Genomic DNA, 23,522 nt, shown 5'->3' on the forward strand with positions numbered 1-23,522 from the left:
GGATGGATAATAGCATTGGTGGCTACTGTAGTTAACTAAGTCTCATCATCTTAAGATTCCTGAAAAGAAGGAAATAGTTAATGGAGGTGTTATTATTCTGCTTCTTTCTAGGTATCTGTGTTATTTTTCAGTCACTGTTTTCTCTTGTCTGTCCATTCTTGGTTGATTTTAAGAGTCCAGTAAAAAAAACAAATCATAATACTGAAAATCCAGCTGTCAATGTGAGTCTTTTGAAAATTAGCCCTAAATTAACTCTTATCTAAATATCCTCAGCAGGGGAAGAGAAGAGAAGCTGGAGGCCGTGTGGTTTGCAGCGTACGGCCAGAAATATCTCATGCTGATCTGTGGTGAGTATGCAAAGCAGGATATGGCTGAAAACTTTTATTTTGTGGTCACTTCTCTCTTGATCGTTTCATCAGCTTCTCTCAGTGCACGGCATCCTTTGAGTTAAACATCAATACAAATATTAAGGCAAATTTAAAAAAAAAAAAAAAAGTTAAAAACTGTACAAATAGTTTTTTGTCTGATTTAGTTTCACTTACCAAAATTCTAACTTATAATTTTTCTTATAACAGTCCATAGTCTAGTGTTGATTAAAAACTTACTGTGAAATGTTTTCAAAGCTGCAGTGTTGTATGTTTATCATATTTATTAAAAAATACGGCCTGCATTCTATATATATGAACAGCTGCCAAATATAATTTATTTTTTCCCCATAATATGCAAATATAAAACAAAAAGATGGCCTATCTTTAAGATTCATGCTTTTAAAAAGTTACATATGCATGCATGAAAAATTAAAATTCTCATTACGTATGTGTGTGTTACAAAGAAATATATAACCTATTATTATAAAAGGTGAAAAATAATGTAGGCAAGGCAACTTTATTTGTGAAACACATTTCATACAACAGGGTAATTCAGAGTGCTTTACAGATCAATTAAATATGAACACAAAGCACGCACATTTACAAGAAAAGAAAAAAAGTGCAGACAGGAGGTGCAAAGATTAAAAAAAATAAATGTATGCCAGTAAAGTTAATTTCTGGTTTTAAAAAATTATGATATTTTGTAGGATGTACAACAAATATCCCTTGTTTTATCTTGTTTTAAGCCTTTGAAGCTCTGACTCAACTGCTTTGCATTTACTTTTGGACTTACTTTTACTAGTATTATCAAGTGGGTTTTCCGCCATGTGAATATGGTCTCTATTCTGCTCTGATCTTATCTTATTGTTTACATGCAGGTTTCATCATCTTTTCTGTTGACATGAAAACACAGTTTTCTGTGTTTTCATGTGAGGCACTATGTGCATGTAATTTTTTTTGTTTTAAAGCACGCTGGGTTGCATTTCTTGTATAAAGGTGCTGTACAAATAAAGTTTATTATTATTAGTAGTAGTAATATATGTTATTATGCAATAATATTATTATATTATATGACGTTTAAAATGAGAAATATGTTATTATTATTACTACTACTGCTAATAATAATAATAATAAAGTTAGTGTTTACAGTGTATAAAGTTTTATTCTAGAGGTCTGCTCCTGCCTGGATGAACGTGTGAATCCACGCATGCGCAGTGCCGCCTCTCCCCGCCTCTCCCCCTCTCTCTCCCTCTCTGGGAAAAACCCGAGCAGGAGGAGAGCAGCAGAAGGGGGGAGGAGGCGGACTCCGTCTTCTTCTTCTTCTTCCGATACAGCGGCGGCAGGAGGATATTTGGGAAAATAAATTTAAAAAAACCGCACGCGCCAGCCCCCCCTCCACCGGTGCGGAGCGGCAGAGGAAGAGAAACAGCACACGGATGTGCCTCCGAAAGCGCAGCGGATACCGCCCTCCGGACCTTATTAATGCCAAGATTGTGAGTATCTGATCGGCTGCAGAAACGAGCCTGAACACGGGGAGGAGAGGGGAGGTGCGAGGAGGTGCGAGGAGGTGCGGGAGGGGGGCTGCTTTCAGTTTAATTTCTCCCCGCTGGTCTCCGGTCAGCGGCGGGGCTTCTCCTCGCTCCGCTCCGCGGTGTTGAGGAAAAGGTCGGTCTCCGTGACTCCTCTTCTCCCCTCCTTTCCTTCTTCCTTTTTCACCTCCTGACTCCCTCTCAGGAACAGGAGGCAGTCTTTTGGAGGGGGAATAGGAGTCGAGTTTGTCTTGTCACCGTTTTTTTTTACGGTTTTCTTAATGACTCCAGCTGCGGTGTTTTAGCTCCTTCTGTAGCTGCTTTTTTCCTCTTTTACCTGTAATATCAAACAGGACGAAAAAAACACACAAGCAGCTTGTTGGTAGAAAACCGAGGGAGGAATTAAAAGGGTTTTTCTCACTTTCTGTGTTTTATTCTAACAGTTTTCATGTCCAGTAAGTCGATTTTGGGGAGAAAACAGACAGTAAACTGACAGTTAGCTTAACGTTTTCACTGTTGGTAACTGTGGAAGCTTCATAGGGGAGACCGGGTTCAGTTGTAACGCAGGTCAGCAGTTGAGGCCCATTGTAAACTAGCTGGTATGACAGTTTATCTTTGTATCAAACCTCATTTATTTATTGACACATTTTCAGTGAATCAGCAACAGGTTGTTGATTCTATTTCCACTTTTTGTCATGGAAATTTTTTATATTTTTTGTAAACATGTAATGCTGCGTTCAAATGAAACCTGTGAACGTGTAGTTAAGACATAGGAAGATGTTTACACGACACGCTTTGGCCCTGTCCCAATAATCGCACTTGCATCCTTGTGCCCCTCAATTGTGCATTCTGGCTAAAGGGCTGTCCAAACTAAGAACAATAACTGTAGTATAAAAAGTTTTATAAATAGTTTCAATTCAAGTGGAACTTAACGTTTCTGCTGTTGGTAACTGTGGAAGCTTCATAGGGGAAACCGGGTTCGGTTGTAACACAGGTCAGCAGTTAAGGTCCATTTTAAACTAGCTGGTATGACAATTTCATTTTGTATCAACCGTCTTATTTAATAAAATATTCTCAGTGCATCTGCAACAGGTTCTTGTTTCTATTACCACTTTCTGACATGGGATTTTTTTTGCAGCGAGCTCTCTTTTCTGTAAATGTGTGATGCTGCATTCAGAAGGAACTCGTGAGCTCATAGTTTCGACATGTGAAGCTGTGTTCACAACATGCTTTTCTGCAGACATGCACGTATGCATGCAAACATGTAGCTAAAAGCACGTATATCTCCAGCCTAAGGACCTGCAATGTCCGTTTGCTCTGCATTCAGTCAGTGTTGTTAATATGCGTTTTTGTTTTTAGTTTGCAAATTCATTAGCTCACTGACTAGCACTTCGTTAGTTTTAGAGGTACCTCTTGGTGTTGGATGCAAACTTCGACAACATGGAAAGGGTTCTTGTTCTGTATGAGAATAACTTTCCTCAATTTTGTCCATGCAAAGCAAACATTAGAAAAATCCATTGGCTGCAACACATAATGTCGCATCATTTGAAGGCGTAGAGCGCTGTTCCTTTTATAGCTTGAGCTCATTCTTGTTATATTTGGATGCACTGAGCACAGACTCCCGTGCACAGAGTTTTTTTTTTTGTTCTTGATGAGGTTAATTTTTGCTGCAAAGTTGGGCATTTAAACATTTAAACTCAAATGGCCATTGGAGGTACTAGTACTACAGAAACTGGCTTCATTTTTCAGCCTAGAGGTTTTGTCTCGGGCGTAACATGCCCTGAGTTACTTTTTCTCTTCTGATAACCAGTTCTGATACATCAAGTCACGGTCTCTGCCATCAAATTAAAATGAATCAATTGTCAAATGAGCCAAACTCTTTGGTGTGAAAATCCACATTTCTTATCTTTAAACCTACGACTGAACCCGAATATTGTCTTTTTACTTTATACTTGCTCCTACCTGTTCGCAAAACGTAGCTTAACGTAACTTACTGTAATTATCAGATTTCTACATAAAAACTACCTCTGTGTATGTCTTGTTATACATACCTGCAATACTTGAATAAAAGAAATATTTGTCCAAAATAAGTCTTAATAAGTCTTAAATATGTCTACAGGTATGCGATACCTGTAGACAGAGAATTCAGCCTAAAATTTAGGAAAGTTAAGACAAAAAAAATCCCAGTGAGATTTCTTTATTTTTCCTGCAGTGTCTTTGTGCCGAGTTTATAGTGACCTTGCCGTACTTGATGGTATGTTTATGCATAAACTGACACTATGAAGTTCCCATAAGTTCCCATGCTGCTCCTACAGCACTCCACTATTAGTCTTGTTATATACATTATTTTTTAAAGTACCACTTTAATATTGCTTTTGGGACTTTCAGGAGTCTTATATAATTTCTATTTATGACCATATTCGGTGTCACCACTGGTTAGGCACTTTTAGGAGGAAGAGGCACAAAAAAGCAGAAATGGGCGTGCTGTTGCATTGGTATATACTTAATTTGAGCAGAGAATATTTTACAACTCACCCCCCCCATTCTTTTTTTCAGAGTCCTCATCCCTTCATTGTGTAGTAAATCCCTTTTCTTGAATCATATTGGAGCACTTTGGGTGAAGGTTTTGCACAGGGAGGTGCTTTTGGAATACAGGTGGAAGGAGGTGTCAGACATGTCGGTTTTTTTGAACGTTCGGCTCTTTGCATTTCTTGTCTGCTTTTTATTTCATGTGTCCGAGCATGTGGAACTGCAGGCTACGAAATGTCAACATCCATCTCTTTTTATCCTCATAAATCCTCATGTTTTAAGGTCCTTTCTTGAAGCCGGTTCGAATTACACACTCTGTTCTAAAAGAGAAAATCCTCTTCAAAGAGAAGTGAGATTTGTTTGTAGGCGTCTCGGTGTAAAAACCTTTTTTTTTCCTCACGTGACTGAGCAAAACCGAGCTGAAGGAGGAAAAGTTTGATTAAACAGCTTCAAACACTTTAAGTGTGAGAACGCCCTCAGAAATCCCGGGCAGCCACATTCCTCTTCTAAATGATCTGTCGCTTATTTGGGGATTTTTTTAAACCCAAAGCAGCACTCTGTCACTGTGGAAAACTGGATCAAACAGTATCAACTGTCAGAGAAAGAAATCTGTGGCTAATTTAGGGCTCCCAACCCTGAGATCAGCCCTTTGAAACCTTTCCAGATTGGTTTGATTTCTTTCAAATCCATGAGGAGGAGCAACTTAAGACATGGCACAAAAATTAGAGAGAAAAAATTACCTTAAATTATGCAGAAAAGTAAAAAAAAAAAAAAAAGACAATGTAAAAAAAAAAAATAAGTAAATATTTTTTATATAGATTTTGGTATATGTTTTTCTGTAACATAATTTTAAATATAATATTTGATTAAAAATACAGTTTTTGGAGAACTTTTACCTTTACTTTTTTGGTTAATTTTTTTACTAATCCGTTTCTCGTTTTAAAACTAATTTTAGGTTAATTTTTTTCACATTTTACTTTTTCTTGCAATTTATGAGACATTTCTTAACAAGGTGCTAGTGGCCTTTTTTCTGAAAGAAATCAAACCAATTCGCTCCAGTTTCAAAGGGTCTTATAGCTTGTGCAAAGAGTCTGAACGCAGCACAAGAAAACTGATGTTGTTCCAGGTCTCAAAGGGTTAAGAAGTGCACAGCCTCTCAGATAGTGACTTGTACCCGATCAGGGGTTTAGAAGTTTTTTTCCTTCTCCTTGTTGCCAGTTGGTACACACTTCCTCTTCCTACATCTTTCTTCATTGCGTCTGTTGCTTACTTCCTCTTTTTTTTTAAGTTGGTCATCGCCTTCCCTTCCTCTGTCTCTGTCTCTTTTTCTGTCTCCCCTTTTTGTTTTTTCCTTTTGTCTCATCATTTGTAGTGATGTATGTTTGTGTCTCTGTATGCGGTTGCCATCATCTTGTGTTACAAGTGTGTGATGGTTTTATTGGTCGCTTTTCTTTTTTGTTGTTGCTGGTTTGATGGTTTAAGTCCACAAAAAGCCACACAAAACTAGCATTCCCATGTCATCGCCGATGTCAGCTGGAAACCTTAGATCTCCCGAATCTCAAATGTTTGGGAACCTTTTTTTTAGTTTGATCACGACACATTTTTTAGGTCATCCAGAGGGATCTTGAAAGGGTCGCATCAAGAGGTCGGAGAGTTTTCTCAGCCCTCAGAGGACTGTGTCATTCTTTGAATAATATGAACTCAATGAAAAGTCACCAAAATTGGAGCTCTAAGGGATATGTATGTATGTATAAAAAAAGGCCTAAAATTAGAGATATAGGGGAGCTACTGGCAGAAATAGAATATATTAGAATAATCTAATCTAATAATAATCTCCACTAAAACAAACAATTAATATATTTGGGCAGATATCTATGCAGTTGTATTATCAAAAAAACATTGTTATTTCTATTATGCCCTGTTCAGATTGGACAATATTATAATCAAACCATACATTGGCCAGTATAATCCATAGTAATGTCATATATGTCATCTGAAAAGATAAAAATAAAAGATCAAAATTTATATTCAGCTTCATATTGTGTAAAAGAGTTTATGGGAGGTAAGGGGCTCCTCATGGTGATGTAAGTGTCCACAAGTTAAATGTACTTTAAGCGAGTTAATGCATGATTTATTTGGATGTTAACCTGAATCTCCGTATATAACATTAACATAAAATCTCAGCTTTTTAAGTCTTGTTTTACTGCAACACTTGTCAGGTCGGAGGGCAAACTGAATGAGTCCTTTGTCTTTGTCCAAAATGACCTCTTAGCATCATTAGCTTTCCTTATTGAAACTAATTGACATGATGAGCAACAGGCTTGCCACTAATCTCTATCTCATGGTTTCAATGTGGAATTCAAGTCACTCACTTGAAGGGAATTTCAAAGGAAAACTTCTACTACACAGCCTTGCAACTCCAGTAATTTGTACTTGTATTTATTTATTTTTTATTCTTATTTTTTAAACTGCTTCTTTATATTGTTTTGGATATCTCGAAACTTGTATTCCTTCTTAGTAGACCATATTTAGTAGACCATATTTATATACATTTGATTTTCCATTCACTCAATATTTGCGCATTTTATATTTGGTTATAGTAGCCCTTGCTTGGTCCAGCATTTACTGGTGTCTAAGCCCTGGCCAATATTTGGTGGTGTTTGAGCACTTGTTTGGTCTTGCATGTAAGAGTGATAAAGCCCTTTTTTGTACAATACTAATACTCATTTCAAAAGAGTACTTATTTCGATTACCATAATGTGAATGGAGTGGCGTGCAACATAGCCATACTTTTGAGTGTTTTGGCTTGTAGCTATGTAACAGTCTGACATTTTCATATCCCAATTCTTATGACCAAAATTATCTTGGTTATCAACATTATCAGAATTTTTGTCGAAATGTACTGGAAAAGTTCAAATAGCACTGATACATTTGCATTAAACACAAACATAATAAGCAGCAGCACTATGCACATTTTGCTTTAACATTAAAATAATAACATTGATCTAAAAAAACAATAACATGAAAACCATATTAAATGTACAACTTTGGCACCATGTAGCCATGAGCGGTAGCTGCACTTTGATTATTGTGATAACTGGTAACCGTAACATCCCTTATTGCAGCTTTAGCTGCAGGAGTGTGAGCTCCATGCTAGCGGGCTGAGAGTCCACCTGCACTCACACAGTGACAGGGCTAACTGTTGGCACCACACAGCTAATATTGCCAAAGGTTTAAAGGCAGAGTCAAGCCGTTTTGGTGTGGTTGTGAGTTTGTTGGGACCAGTTAATGGCAGGATGTTGGATGTTTGCCGCCGCTGCTGCTGCGTTAGCTGGTCCTGAATGGCAGTTGATGACTGTATAACGGGAGGAGGACAGCTCCGGAGAAAGCAGCAAGAGAAGGTTAGCTGATCTGGGATGGTGCGGGATCAAAACTTAAGGGCTAAAAAGATTAAATGCATATATCGTTCGACTGGAGTAGTTTCGATACCATATGGGTTATTTTGGTTGATAACAGAAAGGTATTGAGTACCTAGTCCGACTTGCATCTGTGTAATATTTACTGGTTATTTAGTCCAAGTTTGGTCTAGTTTTCATTGATTTTCAATATCCCCTGGTGCTTAAGCCTTGGTCTGTTCTAATATTTACACTTTTTTAAAAATAGTTTGGTCAAGTATTCGTTTTTGTTATTGTTCAACTCCTGTTTTATCCATTATTCAATGGTGTTTCGCCCTGTGTTGGACCAGTGATGAATTATTTGTGTTAAAGCCAGGGATGCATAGATGCAACTCTTCCTTTCCTGATACCTTAACTCATTTTATTTGCCAATACTGAATACCAATTTAATACTAGTGCTCTCTTTTTCCCAAATCTGTACCTCACTGCATGGAACTCATTTAAATTATTTTTATGTAAGGTAACATTAAGCCAGTGACTTCTCTGGCACTAGAAACTGAGTCTGCAGCCAAAAGTGACTTCATGAATTTGAAACCCAGATTTTCATAATGACATTGATGAAGAGTCTGTATTTAATGCGAATCTGTCACGTCATGGCTGAGACCCGATTCGCTTAATAAAGTCAGCATGAGCGCTGAAACGATCCAGTGCATTTTCACATTACAGGGAGGCACCTGATTCAGAGTTAATATTAATCATTTGCTTCATGGAGTTTTAATGTGTGAATGTAACGCACGTCATCTTTGATGGGAAGTAGCAGTGACCTACCATAATGTACCGGGAGAGGACTTTCTGTCGCTCTTGATTAAATCATCTCGTTAGGACGTCCTCAGAATGTTTGCATAAGAGAAGTTCACTGAAACGCATTCACTTTTTCTTTCTCTGAAAATGTGGAAATTAAAACTTAATTGATGATAATCAGATTTTTGAAAATGTCTGTCTCAGTGTATTGTGTAATAGATGGAAGATTGAGCTGACAGGTTGATGATTGGCGCACACACTCACTATGGCTTCTCTTCTCTCTTTTGTGTGTGTGTGCGTGTGTGTATGTCTGTGTGTGCTATTTCCTGTGTACATTTATTGTTTTTGTGGATAACTCTACATTCCCCCTGGGATTTTTGGTGCATTTTGTGGGTGTTGTGTTGTGTGTGTGCTTTACATGCGTGCAAATTGTGTTTTTGGTCCACGGCTGCATGTTCTCCACTCATGCTCATGGATGATTGTGTTTGTATTTGTGATGCATTTGTGTTGTGCTTCGGTGTGGCACATTTGCATGAATGCACGTTTGAACGTACATTTGTGAATTTCCTCGTGTCTGTGTACGCGTGTGTGTACTTATAAAGGAGAGGTCCGAGGCAGAAGGGGGGATGACATGCATGTGTCCGGCCTGCTAACATCGCTGACGACTCGCGCACTAACCGACTGCCCGCCCTCGCGACATGACGGACGTACTGGTAAACCAACTGCACCTTTTCTTGCTTTTCCTCTCTGTGTACAACTCTTTCTGAATTTCTGAATTTCTTTGTTTCGCTTTGTGGGAAATGTTTTTGTAGTTGAAACACCTATCTGCTAGCAAAGAAAGGGGCCAAAGGAAATAGTAGAAATTAAAGCCAACAAAAATGGCAACAAACTTGCGTTCATGCAGATCTGTCTATTCTGTATCGAGTGGGGCTGTCTCGATCAAGTGTTTTGATACATGGTATTAAATTAAGATTTTTATCTAAATGTTGACTGAATATCTATTGGACATGCCAAAATAACAGCTGTAGCTACTTAAACTGATATTTGATCCACATTCTGGAGGTCGTGGTTCATAAATCTGACGTTTAATAGATCAAAAGGACAGTTACCCTAAAATCAAAATTACCTATCTTTCCTCTTACCTGCAGTACTTTTATCAGTTTGTTGTTTAAATGTGAGTTGCTGAGAGTCAGAGATATTGGCCGTAGAGATTTTTGCCTTCACTCCATCATAGATGAATTTTTCCATGACTTTTCTAGCCTGGCATTTTTGAAACATATCAATATAGTTTTAGAAAATAACATGGTTAACAAAACGTCTCACATATTAGAGAGAATGTTACATTGCATAACTTTATTTAATCAGCAAAATCTAACATGTATATATTTATAGCTTTTAATATGAATATTTGTATTTGGCTGAGAGATCCAGTATCATTTGGACTCTACTGTACTTGTCATTTCAGTGTTTTTCTTTCCCCCTCTTGATCATTCTCCTAAATTAAACTGTCATTTAATTTCCACATGTCGCTGCCGCTGTTGACTATATATAACTGCTGTCAGCTCGTCTCCCTCACATCGAATTTTCATTTCTCTCTCCCTCTGTCTACATATTCCTCTTACTTTTTCTCTTGCTCTCCTCCTTATGTGTTTTCTTATCTCGCTCTCCCCCATTCCTCCCATTCTCTGCACTCTTTTTTCTCTCTATACCTCTGCCTCTCAGCCACTTTCCCTCTTCATGTCCCCCTCTCTCTTTCCCCAGTTCGTCCTCCCACTCCCCCAGATTCCTTCGCTCTCTCTACTCACTCTCCCTCTCCTATCCATTATACTCGCCTGTTTCTCTATCTCAGCTTTACTTTCCTGTTTTCTTTCATTTGAGTGTTTCCTCACGCCAGGATGCTGTTAAGGGAACTATGTATGCTGGTTATGAAGTACAGTGGAGCTGTGTGTGTGTACATTTTGGCCTTCATTGAAGTGATCTAAAACTATGTCTTTATGTCCGGCAACCCATCTGTGTGATAGTAGTCTGTAGGAAACCTCCTGTATAGCTTCTGTATAGATGAGTGTTCCCACGAGAGTAGTTTAAAAGTTTAAAAAGCAAACTTTCTTTTTTTTGTATTTCTTGTGTTTTTGCCTTTTTTAAATTATTTGTTGTCCCCTCTCTGAATTCAGATGTTTCTGTGGGTCCGTGAATGTGGCACAGGCAGAACTCGCCAAGAGTTTTTATTCGTCTGAGCAGCAGTTTAAATGGGTTGCAAAGTGGATAATTAATCTATCGATGTAGTCAATTATGATTAGATCATGGATGAGAGAAGGAGAGTTCAATGAAAGCAAATCAGGAAATGGTTAAGTTTCACTTTTACTGCACCCGGTGTTCTGCTGCTCTGTCTGTGCCCAGAGTGCCCTCTGGGCGGCGAGAGTGTGGTGCAATCATTAATCGAACGGTCCAGCTCCAAAAATATGAAGTCTATACATGGCTTCAAATGTTTTAATCCAGGCAGACCGCCATTGTAGATAGCATACTGTTTTCCATGAAATGTACACCTCCAATCAGAAGAAAGCAAGACAACAGCAAAGCTTCTGTCAACAGTCCTGCACTGAGCTGGCGTCTTTTCTACTGTCCTTCCTGTCAAAAAATAAGTAGAAAGGCATGGCAGAGCCGTGCTGAAACGTTCGTATCTCATGCATGGATGCTTGAAGCATTTATGTAGCCCGGGGGTTACATAGTCAGATTTGTAAAGTTTGGTGTTCTTGTGAAAGAGGAAGACGTTTGACAAGTCTCGACTGGACTCCAGGGGTGTCCAAGTTTAGAGGATGAAGGAATGTAAATGTTGGGTTTTAGCAGCTTTTCCCTTTAAGCCATCATGGCATGAATAGGCCCATGCAATCATGACGGGTTGGGTTTTGTGTGTGTGTGTGTGTGTGTGTGTGTGTGTGTGTGTGTGTGTGTGTGTGTGTGTGTGTGTGTGTGTGTGTATCTGTGTGTGTGTAGACACCAGGTCTGATTCATCAAGTTTCAGAAAGAAACCAAGAAGCTCTGTGTGTCACAATAGCTCTGACTCTGTTTCCTGCCTCTCTCTCTTTCTCTCTCGCTCCATCTTTTCCTGTTGCATTGGTCTGCCTCTTGTCTCTCTTCCTCCTTCACCGGAGCAAAGGCGTGTTGATTGATGGAAACGCCGTGGCTATTAGCAAAGGAGTGAGAGAAAATAAAAAAGAAGGAGCCGTTTGTTCTGTCATTCAGTCGTCCGTCGTTGATCCACCATTGAATCGTCTCGTCTCTGGTGAGCTTCGCTGCTGAAAGGCTTCTGTGTGCTGACAGTTTTATGTGCCGGTTATTGAACAGGGTTTGGTTTTTTTGTACGCTTGTAAAAGTTGTGACTTCACAGCTCAACAGATAGGAAGTGTCGAGGTTAGTGGTTTGATTGCTCTCCAGCTCCCCTTGCAGTTAAGAGGAGTGCCGAACAAACTGAGTTATGCTTCATTGCTCAAATTTACGTGATTTAACAACGCCTCTGTGGGTTACTGAGGACATTCTCTGTTGTCTCTCTGATGAAACTCTTTCAACACCCCATTAGATAAACTGGAAAATGCATCGTCATCAAGCTTTAACAAGACTGTTTGTCTCAGTTCCTGAAAAGAGGGATATGCAGTTATGCTTTCGTTGTCCTATAAAGGACAAATAAACTTCCTATTAAATATATTATATGTTACATATCAGAGGATGTCAGATGTATTTCACAGTTTCCAGGCATGCGTTGGTTTTAGTTCATTGGTAATCATTTATTTGGATCTCCATAAGTTCTTTTGGCAAACATCTATATAAAAATATGAAGAAGATTTTGATTTTGCAAATCTTTACACTACACTGACTACACAAACAGCAAATAACAAAGTAACACTCAGTGGGTTCCCATTAACCCTCAAAAAGCGCAAATTGAAAGTGAGAATATAATACGCCTAATTGAAACATGTCAGTTTTGAAAAAAAAACCCCTCCCATTTATTATTAAAAAAAGTTTTTACGCACGCATGAGGTGGTATTTCAGGTGATTCAAAAAAGCCATATGCAATGCAACTGCAATGGAAACATTTTTGGCTGTTATAGGTCACATGATGCCATGGCTGTGCACTGGCATGATGCAGCATCGTGGACTATCACCTCCCAGAAATCCCTCATACGTGGTCGCTCCCACGTATAAGGGGCTTGCCTTTCCATTATGGCTCGCATAACACGCCTATGTCGCCTTTGATACGAAATAATGACGGCTATTGCGGTGGCTGCAATAGAAATAAATATATAAATATATATCTATCACCATGGTTACTGGGATGTTATCACCAGAGGAGAAGTCACATAACATCACTTACTGGAAACGCAGTCATCTCGCAATTGTCTTTTATCAACATTAAGAAAATATTGCTTGAGTTTTGCGAAAATCTGTAAAGGAAGCCTTTTTTTATATGGGCTGTTCTTGTCTAAATGTGGCCTTAGTTCTGAAGTAAAATGATAGTAGTTGCTGACACTAATGGAAAAGTTTGAGCTGAAATGTAAAGTTTTGGTAATTTGTATGTGTTGCTGGTACTGGCATATAAATGTTAACGTGTTGACATGTTGAATGTTTTGGAGGACTGATCAGACTACAGCTGCTCTTTTGGTGTCTGAGATCTGCTTATGGCTTTTTCACGATTAAAATTGTCCCGAGAATGAACAGGTAGACCATCAGGGTTTAGAGAAAGCGTAGCTGTTGATGAACACACAGTGCAGGGATCAAACCTGTGAGCTGACAACAAAAAACATCGCTTTTGAAGGATCAGCTCACCTTCAGTTGCATCCAGTCACGGAAATGGAGTTTTGTTTCGATTCATCTCTAAGATTTGTGCTTCCTTACAAAAACAGTATATTTTATTTATAATTAAGATTTCATTGGTTTATAATCACCTGAAAATAAAAACTGTTGTGTTTTCATTACGTTAGATTGAGTCATTTATGGAGTGGGTCCTATTCCACGTCTGCCATGCTGGTTCTACAGTAGCCCAGAATGGACAAAACAAAATACTGGCTCTAGATAGGGGCATTTGCTTTTTTACTTTGTCGGCTGTAGTTCTCCTACACGCTTGGCACATCAGAGAAGTTTCATTTCTGCAACCTCGCTGCTAGATGCCACCGAATCCCACACACTGGAGCCTCTAAGTGTCTTCGTATGTTTCTTTTAGGCATTATACTAGAAATTTAGCAATCAATACCAATACCAGTGAATTTTCACAATTATTGATAAACAATTCAATACCAGGATAAAAATAAGAACAATACTTACATCCCAAACATACGGTCATTTATTAACTGAGAAACCTGAGAACCTGAGAAAATTGGCCTGATTCTTGTCAAGGACATATAAAGAAAGCAATGAGTAACTTTACAAAAAATGAAAATACTGGCAAGAATTTTTAAGTTACAAGAAAATTATATGAAAGTTTGCATACAAAAGAAAAGTAAAAGACACAAACTATATTTTTTGTTTTAATACATACAATGGTTGTACAGTTTTCTTTATTTCCCCCCACACTTTTTTCTGTTAATTTCTCTCTCTCTCTCTCTCTCTCTCTCTCTCTCTCTTTCGTTACTCATTACCTTTTTTCCATGTTTTTGAAATAAATAAAATCAGTCTGCTCAGGTTGCAAAGAAAATTGATTTCGATCCAGGTTTCCCTTCTTCACTATGATTGGACAGCTAAGTAAAAAGTGACGGGGTGAGAGCAGTGTTTTACCAGAAGTTAAACATTTTTAGACTCTCGGCAACCACGTGCAGCACTGAGACGAGATGATCCGATTGCCAAGATTTTTCCTGTATTGATAAGTGGTGACGTTACAGTTTCCCTTCTGCCGTCCTCCACATGTTGTCCTTCTTCCATTCTGGTAGACGTTCTTCTTCTTCTTCGTTTGGCAAATTGCATCCCCGATACCTACGTTACTGGACAAGATCATCATGTTCTCAGAAATTTGGAACAGATTTGGTACCAAATTATTGGTTCTTGTGACATCATTACTTTCTTCTTGCTCATTTTTAGACAGAAATTGTGTTCAGAGTGTTTTAATGGGATGTCAGCATCCTCTTGTTAGGTTCAGGGAGGTCCTCTTGAGGGGAGGCATGTTGCTGCTTGTGTAGTGGTGTGTGTGGGCTGATTGTGAGTGAATGTGTGTATGTAATTGCAGTTGTGTGTTTGTGTAGTGTAAGTTTGAATGCACGTGTGAGCAGTTGTAGCACGGTTGAGTGTTTAGACAAGCCTGTCCTTATAAGGTGAGGAGAGGAGATGAATTTGGGGACTGATGCAGTTTGTCGGCGCAGCCCTTTGGTGAAAAACCTTGAATGTGTCACCACAGAGCGCTGTTAGGCTGGATTTATAGACCCACTTAGTGTGTGTGTGTGTGTATGTGTGTGTGTGTGTGTGTTGTAAAGTAAGAGAGAGTTTTTGTGTGAATGTGAGGGAGTGTGTGGCATTTTCAGAGAAAGAATAAATGAAGAGAGACAGATCAAAAGTGAGAGGAGAGACACATATTGTACAAAGCATGTGTGTGTGTGGGTGTGTGTGTTAAACAGTGCATTAGCGAGGCTTTAGCAGTGTTTAACATGTCAGGGCAGGAGCTTGGTGAAGCTCCTCTTCTCCATAAAACATTTTCCCTTCTTTCCTGCACCGGATCTGGGGTGTGACTCACTGAAATCCACCTGTGCTGCTTTGAGGAATTAGTAGGAAAAGGATTTGTTTAAGGAAAATTTACTTTACAATGAAGGCGAAAAGTAAACAAAGCAAAGGTGACTCCAGGCACTACAGATAAAAGATATAATGATGTCAGCAAATTTTGCTTTCGCTAGGTCGACACCCATTAATTAACCAGTTAGTTTTTAAGATTAAAAAAGAAAGATGTAAAATGTTAAGGGAGTTAAGGTAGACTTTTTTTAAACACTGCAATAAAAGCTTAGGTTTCACTTTCACGGCGACTCACCTTCCAATGCTCCGTCTGTGCCCAGAGTACCCTCTGCTTTAGGACTGTGGTGTGATGATAAGGGATTTCAGTGTTGGTTAATTTTTCTTTCGAAAGGCCGACTCATCAACATGTAAGAGGAGCTAATATTAGCTAGCTAGCAGCGCTGGTCATTCGGCTTATACTGCTAATAAAGCTGTCCTGACTGACCAGTAGTGCAGTTAATTAAAAAGTTGCAAAATAAACCTATTAGTCATGCATCATGTATAACTGAACAAAAATAGTCTTGGCAGTTAACGGTTAACTACAAATTTGACATTCCTAGTTTAAATAGAATTGGACATAAGTAAGGACACACAAGGTCTTTTGTCCTGAGTTGTGGATATTTTGTTATCGTTACAGTCGTTCATTCAAACCAAAACTGCTTTTCACATGTGAAAATTTGGTGCTTCTCTGTTTAATGTTTTTTTAAATTCTCTATCTTTTGGTTTTGGACTGTTGATTAGACAAGAAAAGAACATAATTAACAGATTGCTTTCTCAAATCATTAATTGCAGCCCTATTTGAAGTGTTTTTGTTTTATGGTTTTGTACTGTGGCTTATTTTAATCTCGCCTTGAATCTTTGATAACGTGAGGTTCAGCTGAAGTCTCTTTTGGAAGAGATAAACCGGTGTTTCCTCTCCTGAGGGCTTTTTTTTTTAATGCTGTAACTTCACAGAAATTTTTCCCACAATATAAAATCATCTGCAAAACATGAGAGAACATGGCAGGTAGTCGGTTAGAAATGGGCCGCTCACTTCCAGCTGTGAGGTAATAATGCCTAAAGGTGGACGGGAGTATGATATTTATTGTTTGATGTTGCCTGATAAACTTATGCAAAAACAAGGTTGCACAGGTCAGAAAGTCGGCCTGTGAAGAAAAATGATCAGGCAGTGTGGGCTGAAGACAGATCTTTATCTGTAATTTATTGTTCAGTAGGAGCAGATTGAGAAAAAGGAGGCGATATCCTGTTTTTTGGGGGAAATTCTCACCAAAATTTGGTCCCTTTTCCACAGGGGGTCCCAGGATTTTTAGCATATTTATATTTAGGTGTGTGTTTATTTACATATTTAAAGGGACAGTTCACCCCAAATCCCAAATACATATTTTTCCTCTTACCTTTAATGCTGTTTATTAATCTAGATAGTTGTGGTGTGAGTTGTCGAGTGTCAGCTGCAGAGATGTCTGTCTTCTCTCCAATATAATTGGACTAGATAGCGCTTGGCTTGTGGTGCTCAAAGTGCCAATAATATATTTGAAAACTGACATAGCGCCGCTGAGTTAATGTTACAGCTCAGCCGGGGAAGACGTCATTAATCTTTACATCTTGCGCTGTCACAAGCATGAGTCCCTTTTCGATGAGTAGATGCATGCTTCCTTCTGTGTGGCGGAACAGTTAGTGGATGTAGTTCAATAGAGATAAAGTAGTTTCTGCATGAAACTGCTCACAACAAGGGTTATCTTGAGTAACCAGGTCATGATTTCTGGTAAGAGACATTGCTGTTGAGTTTTTCAAATGTATTTTTGGCGCTTTGAGCTTCACAAGTCGAGTGCTAGCTAGTTCAAATATATTGAAGAGAAGGCGGCCTCACTCAGCCCTCTGCAACTCACGCCAAAATACTCTGGATTGATAAAAAAGCACTTACTGTACTGTACTGTATATAGTTTTGATTTGGCGTTAAACTGTCCATTTAAGATGACACCAAGATACTTTCTCTAAACCTCATTAATGCCTCCACCGAGTTGTAACAGCTAGTCTGATCTGAAATTATGGTACCATAACCTGATCAACTTCACCTGCAGCCAATTGTTCCTTTTTTCATGCTAAAATATTAGTTTAAACCTCAGCTGTGAAAAAAGACAAAGAAAAGAAACAGAGTGCAAAACCTGGAAGGCGGTTCAACAGTTCTCTTAATCTGATATGTAGACCTCCATCCTAAAACAAATGCTGCTCTGCAAACTCTTGTTTGCAGAGCAGCATTCAACAAGAAGTAACAAAACTTTTGTTGATAATGTTCCTTTTCTCTCTTCATTTATTTTAAAGAAACAGTAATTTCAAGTGTTTAGGATACCCTCCTTTCTTCAGCAGTGTTTTCTGTGTCCTCGATGACACAGAGTGCAGACTGAACTCTGCACTCTTCTCAGTATTCAGCAAAAAAATATGCCACAGTTAACAAAAGTCTTACATTTTAGGGTTCTGTAATGTAAAATATTAAACCCTAGGCACACAGTGACAAGCAGCAGCTGTAAACAAAAAGCAGTAGTTATTGCAGTTGTTTGCTGCAGATGGCAAAAAGTGTCAAAATACAGACACTTTTACTGTCATTGCCTGTAGGTGGTGCACAGATGTGATCCACATCTGCATTTATATTAGTATTTTATTTTATTTTATTTTATACTATAAAAGTAAAAAGTGAATTCATTAACTTCCAGCTGTTTAAACCTCCTCACCTCAGGACTCTGAAGATTGGGAAGTGTGTCCACATGTCCCTGTCTTCGTCTTTGTCTCTTATCGCTTATAAATTCATCTTTCCATTTGTCCCTTTTTCCTTCCCAGTGCAAAAAGTCCAGGACTTTGTAGCTCTGTCCTCGACAAATCCTATGTATTCTATAAATAGATTTCTCTCTTTCATTTCATCTCCCTGTCTTTTGATCTATCATTGTGACCCCACCTCTTTGTCACACACACACACACACACACACACACACACACACACACACACACACACACACACACACACACACAGGGGGCTGTTGGCGATCAAGTGGTGAGATTACGGAGCGGTAATCTCCCAGATTAATACTTAAAAATGAGCGCTTAATTACTTAAACCCTGCTGGCAGGTGCAGCTGCGTGTGTACATGTATTTTTGTGTGTGTGTGTGTGTGTGTGTGTGTTAGTAGACGTACGCACAGTACACAAAAGCCCTGGCAGTGTCTGGCTCTGAATTTAAATTTCATCTTGCTTTATTGGCATGGTATGTGAGTCCATCTGTGCTGCCAAAGCATGCAGAGACAAATTAGCACAGTAAAAAGAAGATGAAAGTGGAAATGCATTTAACCCTACATATACAGTCTACATTAGATTTGTTTTATTAATACATTCATGTTATCACGTATGCATGGAATCACACTAATTTCATGTTAACACTGTCAGTAAAGTTAGCAAACATCACAGGCACAAAAAATAGGTTGTGTTTACACCAATACATCAGCTCCATTCATTTTTTAAGATTGTAATGCAATTGCTTGTCATTTGTTTCACATTTAGGTTTGCTCCTGTGAGGCCTTGACAACGTGTTAGCGGACAAAATCATTTTTATGTCTCTGCGGTAGTGATAGCAGTGGCCTGTGGCATTATGTTTTCGGTTTGTCCGTCCGTCCGACTCTTGTGAACACGATATCTCAGGAAAGCCTTGACGGAATTTCTTCATATTTGGCACAAACTCCCACTTGAACTTGGATGAATTGATTAGATTTTGGTGGTCTTCAGTCACAGGTCAAGGTCACTGTAACCTCGTCAGTATCATTCTTTTGATCATCTTATCTCAGAACATTTCAGGGGACTTTTTTCAGATCTGTCACAAATGTTCACTTGGAGTCAGTGATGAATTTATTAGATTTTGGTGACCAAAGGTCAAGGTTGCTGTGACCTTCTCTCTCTGCCTCACTCTCATGAACACAATATCTCAAGAACGCCTTTGGGGAATTTCATCAAAATTGGCACAAATGTTCACTTGGATTCAACGATGAATTGATTAGATTTTGATGGTCTTGTGAACGAGATACCTCACACCTTGAGGGAATTTCTTCCAATTTTGCACAAACATCCACTTCAACTTAACAATGAACTGATTAGATTGGTGGATTTTGAAGGCCAAAGTTCACTGTGACCTTGCATTCGTCTCATTCTTGTGAACGCAGTATTTATTTATTTAGTTTTTAAATTTGGCACAAACGTTCACTTGGACTCAGTGATTAACTAATTAAATTTTGGTGGTCCAAGGTCAAGGTTCCTGTGGCCTCATAAGACATGTTTTTGGCCATAACCTTAAGAATTCATATGATTATTGTGATAAAATTTCACACAAATGTCAAATAGGAAACAATGATTATATAATGACAAGTCTGATGAAAGCAGGAGACCTAAGTTCACATTACAGAAGCTGTTGGTGACCTTTTGGTGACCTCACCAATGCTAAAGCATGTCCACAGTGTCTCGAAGCTAATGCTACAGTAACTTCCCCAAATGCAAAAAAAAGCTCCTGTGGGGTTTGTCAAGCTAACAGCAAAATCTTCTCGCTTACCATGGAGAAGATGTGCAGTGGTTTTGCAGGTAAATTCAGATTAGCTGAACTTTTACTCATGAATCAGCTCCTTTGTGGAGCTTTTGCTTTTTGCACTCTGACGCTGTGAAACTCACCCACAGCCTTTTTTTATGGCCTTCGCTCTCCTCCTCCTAAGGGAAAGCAGGGCTAATAGAGTTAACCTCGCCATATACAAATGAAAGTAACCAGCTGTAGCTTTTGAAAGATCCTGCAAGTAGACTCTGTGTCACCACGACCGTGCACTAAATCTTTATTTAAAAAGATACTGGCAGCCTAAATGTTGGAATTTCCTCATAGGACAAGACCCTTACTGACAAAGTCCCTTTTTTTCATGTGCGTTTTTTTAAATCTGTCTTTAGATAAAAATCATTACGCACAGTGAATGAGATGCACTTTATTTTTCTATTTGTGGCAAAAATTCACAATATGAGGCAAAATGGAAATTCACATTTGCTCCCTTGCTTCTCTCTCCTGAGGTCACCTCCCTGGCTGTTGCCACTTTTATTCACCACCGCAGCTAGCAGACGAAGGAAATTATACAGTGGCGCTTTTAAGGTGGACTTTGCTGTAAGCATCATAATTGCTGTTAAGTATTTTAGGAGAGGTTAACATTACTTTTTCTTTGTTTGGAGGGATTTCAGTAAAGGCATTACTTCAGTATATTTCCACTTTGTTGCTGCCCCCCTGTGCACTTCTGCCCTGTTCCTCTCTCTTGTTGCATATGTGTCTCACAGGTTACGCCACATTTTCTTCGCTGCTTCTTGGTCAAACAACTCTCAAAATGCTTTTGACGAATGCAAAATAGTAATAATAATGATTGGTGTGTCAGTGTGTGTAAAGCAAAGTTTGCACTGCCTTTTAAACATGCGACCATTTTGGACGAAAAATACATGCTGCTGTGCTGTCCTCCTAACCAGTCCATTTGGGTTTTCTTTTTTGCGTGTTTTTTTTTTTGTGTGTGTGTGTGTGTGTGTGTGTGTGTGTGTGTGTTGTGTAGCAGGGCGTCGCAGACGGTAAACAGCATGTGGTCTCCTTCAAACTTACCAGAATAAATTAAGGTTAAAAAATATTTACAGAGATAAAGTTAAAGATGAGAAGGAAGTGAACTACCTCGTGTTGTGTGTGTGCGTGTGTGTGTGTGTGTGTGTGTTTTTGGTTTCTTTCGAATGTCATCTCATTTTAATCAGATTTACACTCTGACCTGAATCCTGTCAAACACACACACACTGAAATAAACGTGGAACAAGAGGAAGTGAGACATCTGTCCACATTAACGTTTTGCTTTCTTCATTTTTTTTTCTTTGTGGACTGTGCGATTCTTCTTTCTTTCTTTTTGTCTTTCTTTCTTTCTTTCTTTCTTTCTTTCTTTCTTTCTTTCTTTCTTTCTTCAATTCTTCAATTCTGAACTAACGTGGAAAGGAACCCTCTCGTGTTCAGTCACCTTCCTGGAAAACATGCATTTTCACACGTTTTTGTACCAACTTGCCTTTTCTCACACACTCTCTCCTATACTTTCTCTCTTTCCCACACACCCACACACACACACTCATATACACACACACACACACACACACACACACACACACACACACAATGGCAGAAGCGTAATTGCACTGTGCTATAAAAGATGTGGCGGGCGATAAAAGAGAGGAGGGAGGTGTTCCTGTCTTTGCTGTGACGCTGTAGGTAAACTGTGGCATCAGCACAGTGTGTGTGGGTGGGTGTGTGTGTGTTCCTAAGGGTGTGTGGTTGCTCAGCAGTGAGCACACTCACACACACACTGTACACCTGCCTTGCTCAAACACACGTCACAGAGAAAAATATCCGTTGACATAAAGTTTTCATAAAGTATTTTTTGCCCATAGACCACCGTTTTTTTTTCAAAGCCTAGAAAATCTGTTAATGTGTGTGACAACATTTTGTACTGAGTGTAACAGTGTGTTCATAGAGGACAGTATCCAGATGTGATGATACATCCATGGTTTGGTCAAAAAGATTTTCTTTCACCAGTCTTAGTAAAAACTTAAACATGTTTTCTCTGGCTGCCCCTTTGAAAGTCAGAGATTCAGATCATCAGTCAGAGACCCCTTAATTAATTGAGATTGCTTCAAGCCATGCAGTCGTTTTTTTGTTTTTCTAGCTCGTCAGTGTGCTGAGCAGTGTGCTTCAGAGGATGTTTTGGTTCTTAGATTTTGCTGCAGAGTGAGCTTTCTTTACTTTTTTGATACTGATTGATACAAACTGAAGTGGACATCATGCAGCGGCACTGAGAGGAAGAGACGCTCTGCTCTGTCAGACAACACTATCTTCTCTCTTCTGCTGAGAAATGGTGAATTTACAGCTCACAGCAACTTAATGCAGTACAGTCTCTGCATTTGTGCTTTTGATATCCAGTGTAGTTAGCGCTGTTAGCTTGTCTACTATATTACTCGAATGCTTCTGTCACACTTAACTTCCTGCTGCAAACTTTAACGCTTTATATGAAAAAAACCCACCCAGAATCATCAAATAAACGTATTGAACAGATAAATCTGATTCGAGGTGCAAAATTTTGAGTCGCGTAAAGCCTTAATGTTCGCTTTGTTTTCGCTCCACATTAGAGATACCTAAGTTTCTTCCACTGTACCTGAATATTTATTTTAAGGGAAAATTATGTAATAATTGAAAGCTAGGTTTTAAGAGACAGGATTAAATGTGCATTTCTATCTTCTACCTAAATACTATTTCCTTTATTGTGAAAAACAGTCAAATGTTTTCAGAAACATGTTTTATCTTACAGTTCAACTGTATTGTGAAATCGTTTATTACCAGCCTTTGTACTGAGTGGACGAGGTTGCATTACGTCACCCACCAGCGGGAGTGTGGTGCAGTGCATTCTGGTACTTGTAGGTTTCTCTGGTCATGTAGCACCAGTTTCAGAGTGTTTCAGAGTATTTGTGTATTTCAGCTGCATAGACTTCCCAGTTTTATGAAAAAGCCATCTTTACAGCAGTGAAATACTCTTTAAGTTGCATTATGTTTGGAGGTTGTCCGTCTGTCCGTCCCTTCCTTCTGTCCTTGTGAAAGCAATATTTCGAGAATGCCTTTGAAGAATTTCCTCAAATTTGGCCCAAATGTCCACTTGGACTCAAGACTGAACTGAAAAGACCTCTGTGGTTTAAAGGTCAAAGGTCACCGTGGCCTCTCAAAACCTTTTCCAAGAATTAATATGCTAATGACGACAACATTTCACACAAATATTTAATAGGATAAAATGATGACATTGTATATCAAAAAGGTCAAAGGTCAACTTCACTGTGACATCATACTGTTCTGCAAAAATACTTTTCCAGCCTTTACTCAAAGTCATGTCTCAGGAGCAGAAGGGGAGACATTTGGTCAGATACTGAGCTGAGGTGACACTAATCTTGGGTGTCCACCTTGAAACTGTGTTGATTGTGTGAATCTTCTTTGCTGTCGGGTTAAAGACGTGTGTGAAACATCCATGTTTTTAGAAACTGTAGCTTCTCATATTTGAACTGTCATGGCTACATGTGAGCCTGGACAGACATGGGTGG

The 23,522-nt window shown here is 38.9% G+C and overlaps 1 protein-coding gene across 3 annotated transcripts in view; it reads left to right on the forward strand.

The window, feature by feature from the left end:
* The first annotated feature begins 1,604 nt into the window (after positions 1 to 1,604).
* The window catches only part of rgs19 (regulator of G protein signaling 19), a 37,782-nt gene continuing 15,864 nt past the window's right edge, over positions 1,605 to 23,522 (forward strand). The window contains exons 1-2 of one of the 3 annotated variants that reach the window (XM_042491626.2): positions 1,607 to 1,861; positions 9,225 to 9,335. In XM_042491626.2, coding sequence (XP_042347560.1) covers positions 9,321 to 9,335 — 15 coding nt within the window. In that variant the 5' untranslated portion in view covers positions 1,607 to 1,861; positions 9,225 to 9,320. Of the gene's footprint in view, positions 1,862 to 9,224; positions 9,336 to 11,684; positions 11,903 to 23,522 lie in introns of those variants that run through there. The other 2 variants (XM_042491625.2, XM_042491627.2) reach the window with 2 other exon arrangements.

Source organism: Plectropomus leopardus, chromosome 9 (genome assembly GCF_026936395.1).
Source record: "Plectropomus leopardus strain MGB_pleo_1.0 chromosome 9, ASM2693639v1, whole genome shotgun sequence".
Classification (NCBI taxonomy): Eukaryota; Metazoa; Chordata; class Actinopteri; order Perciformes; family Serranidae; genus Plectropomus; species Plectropomus leopardus.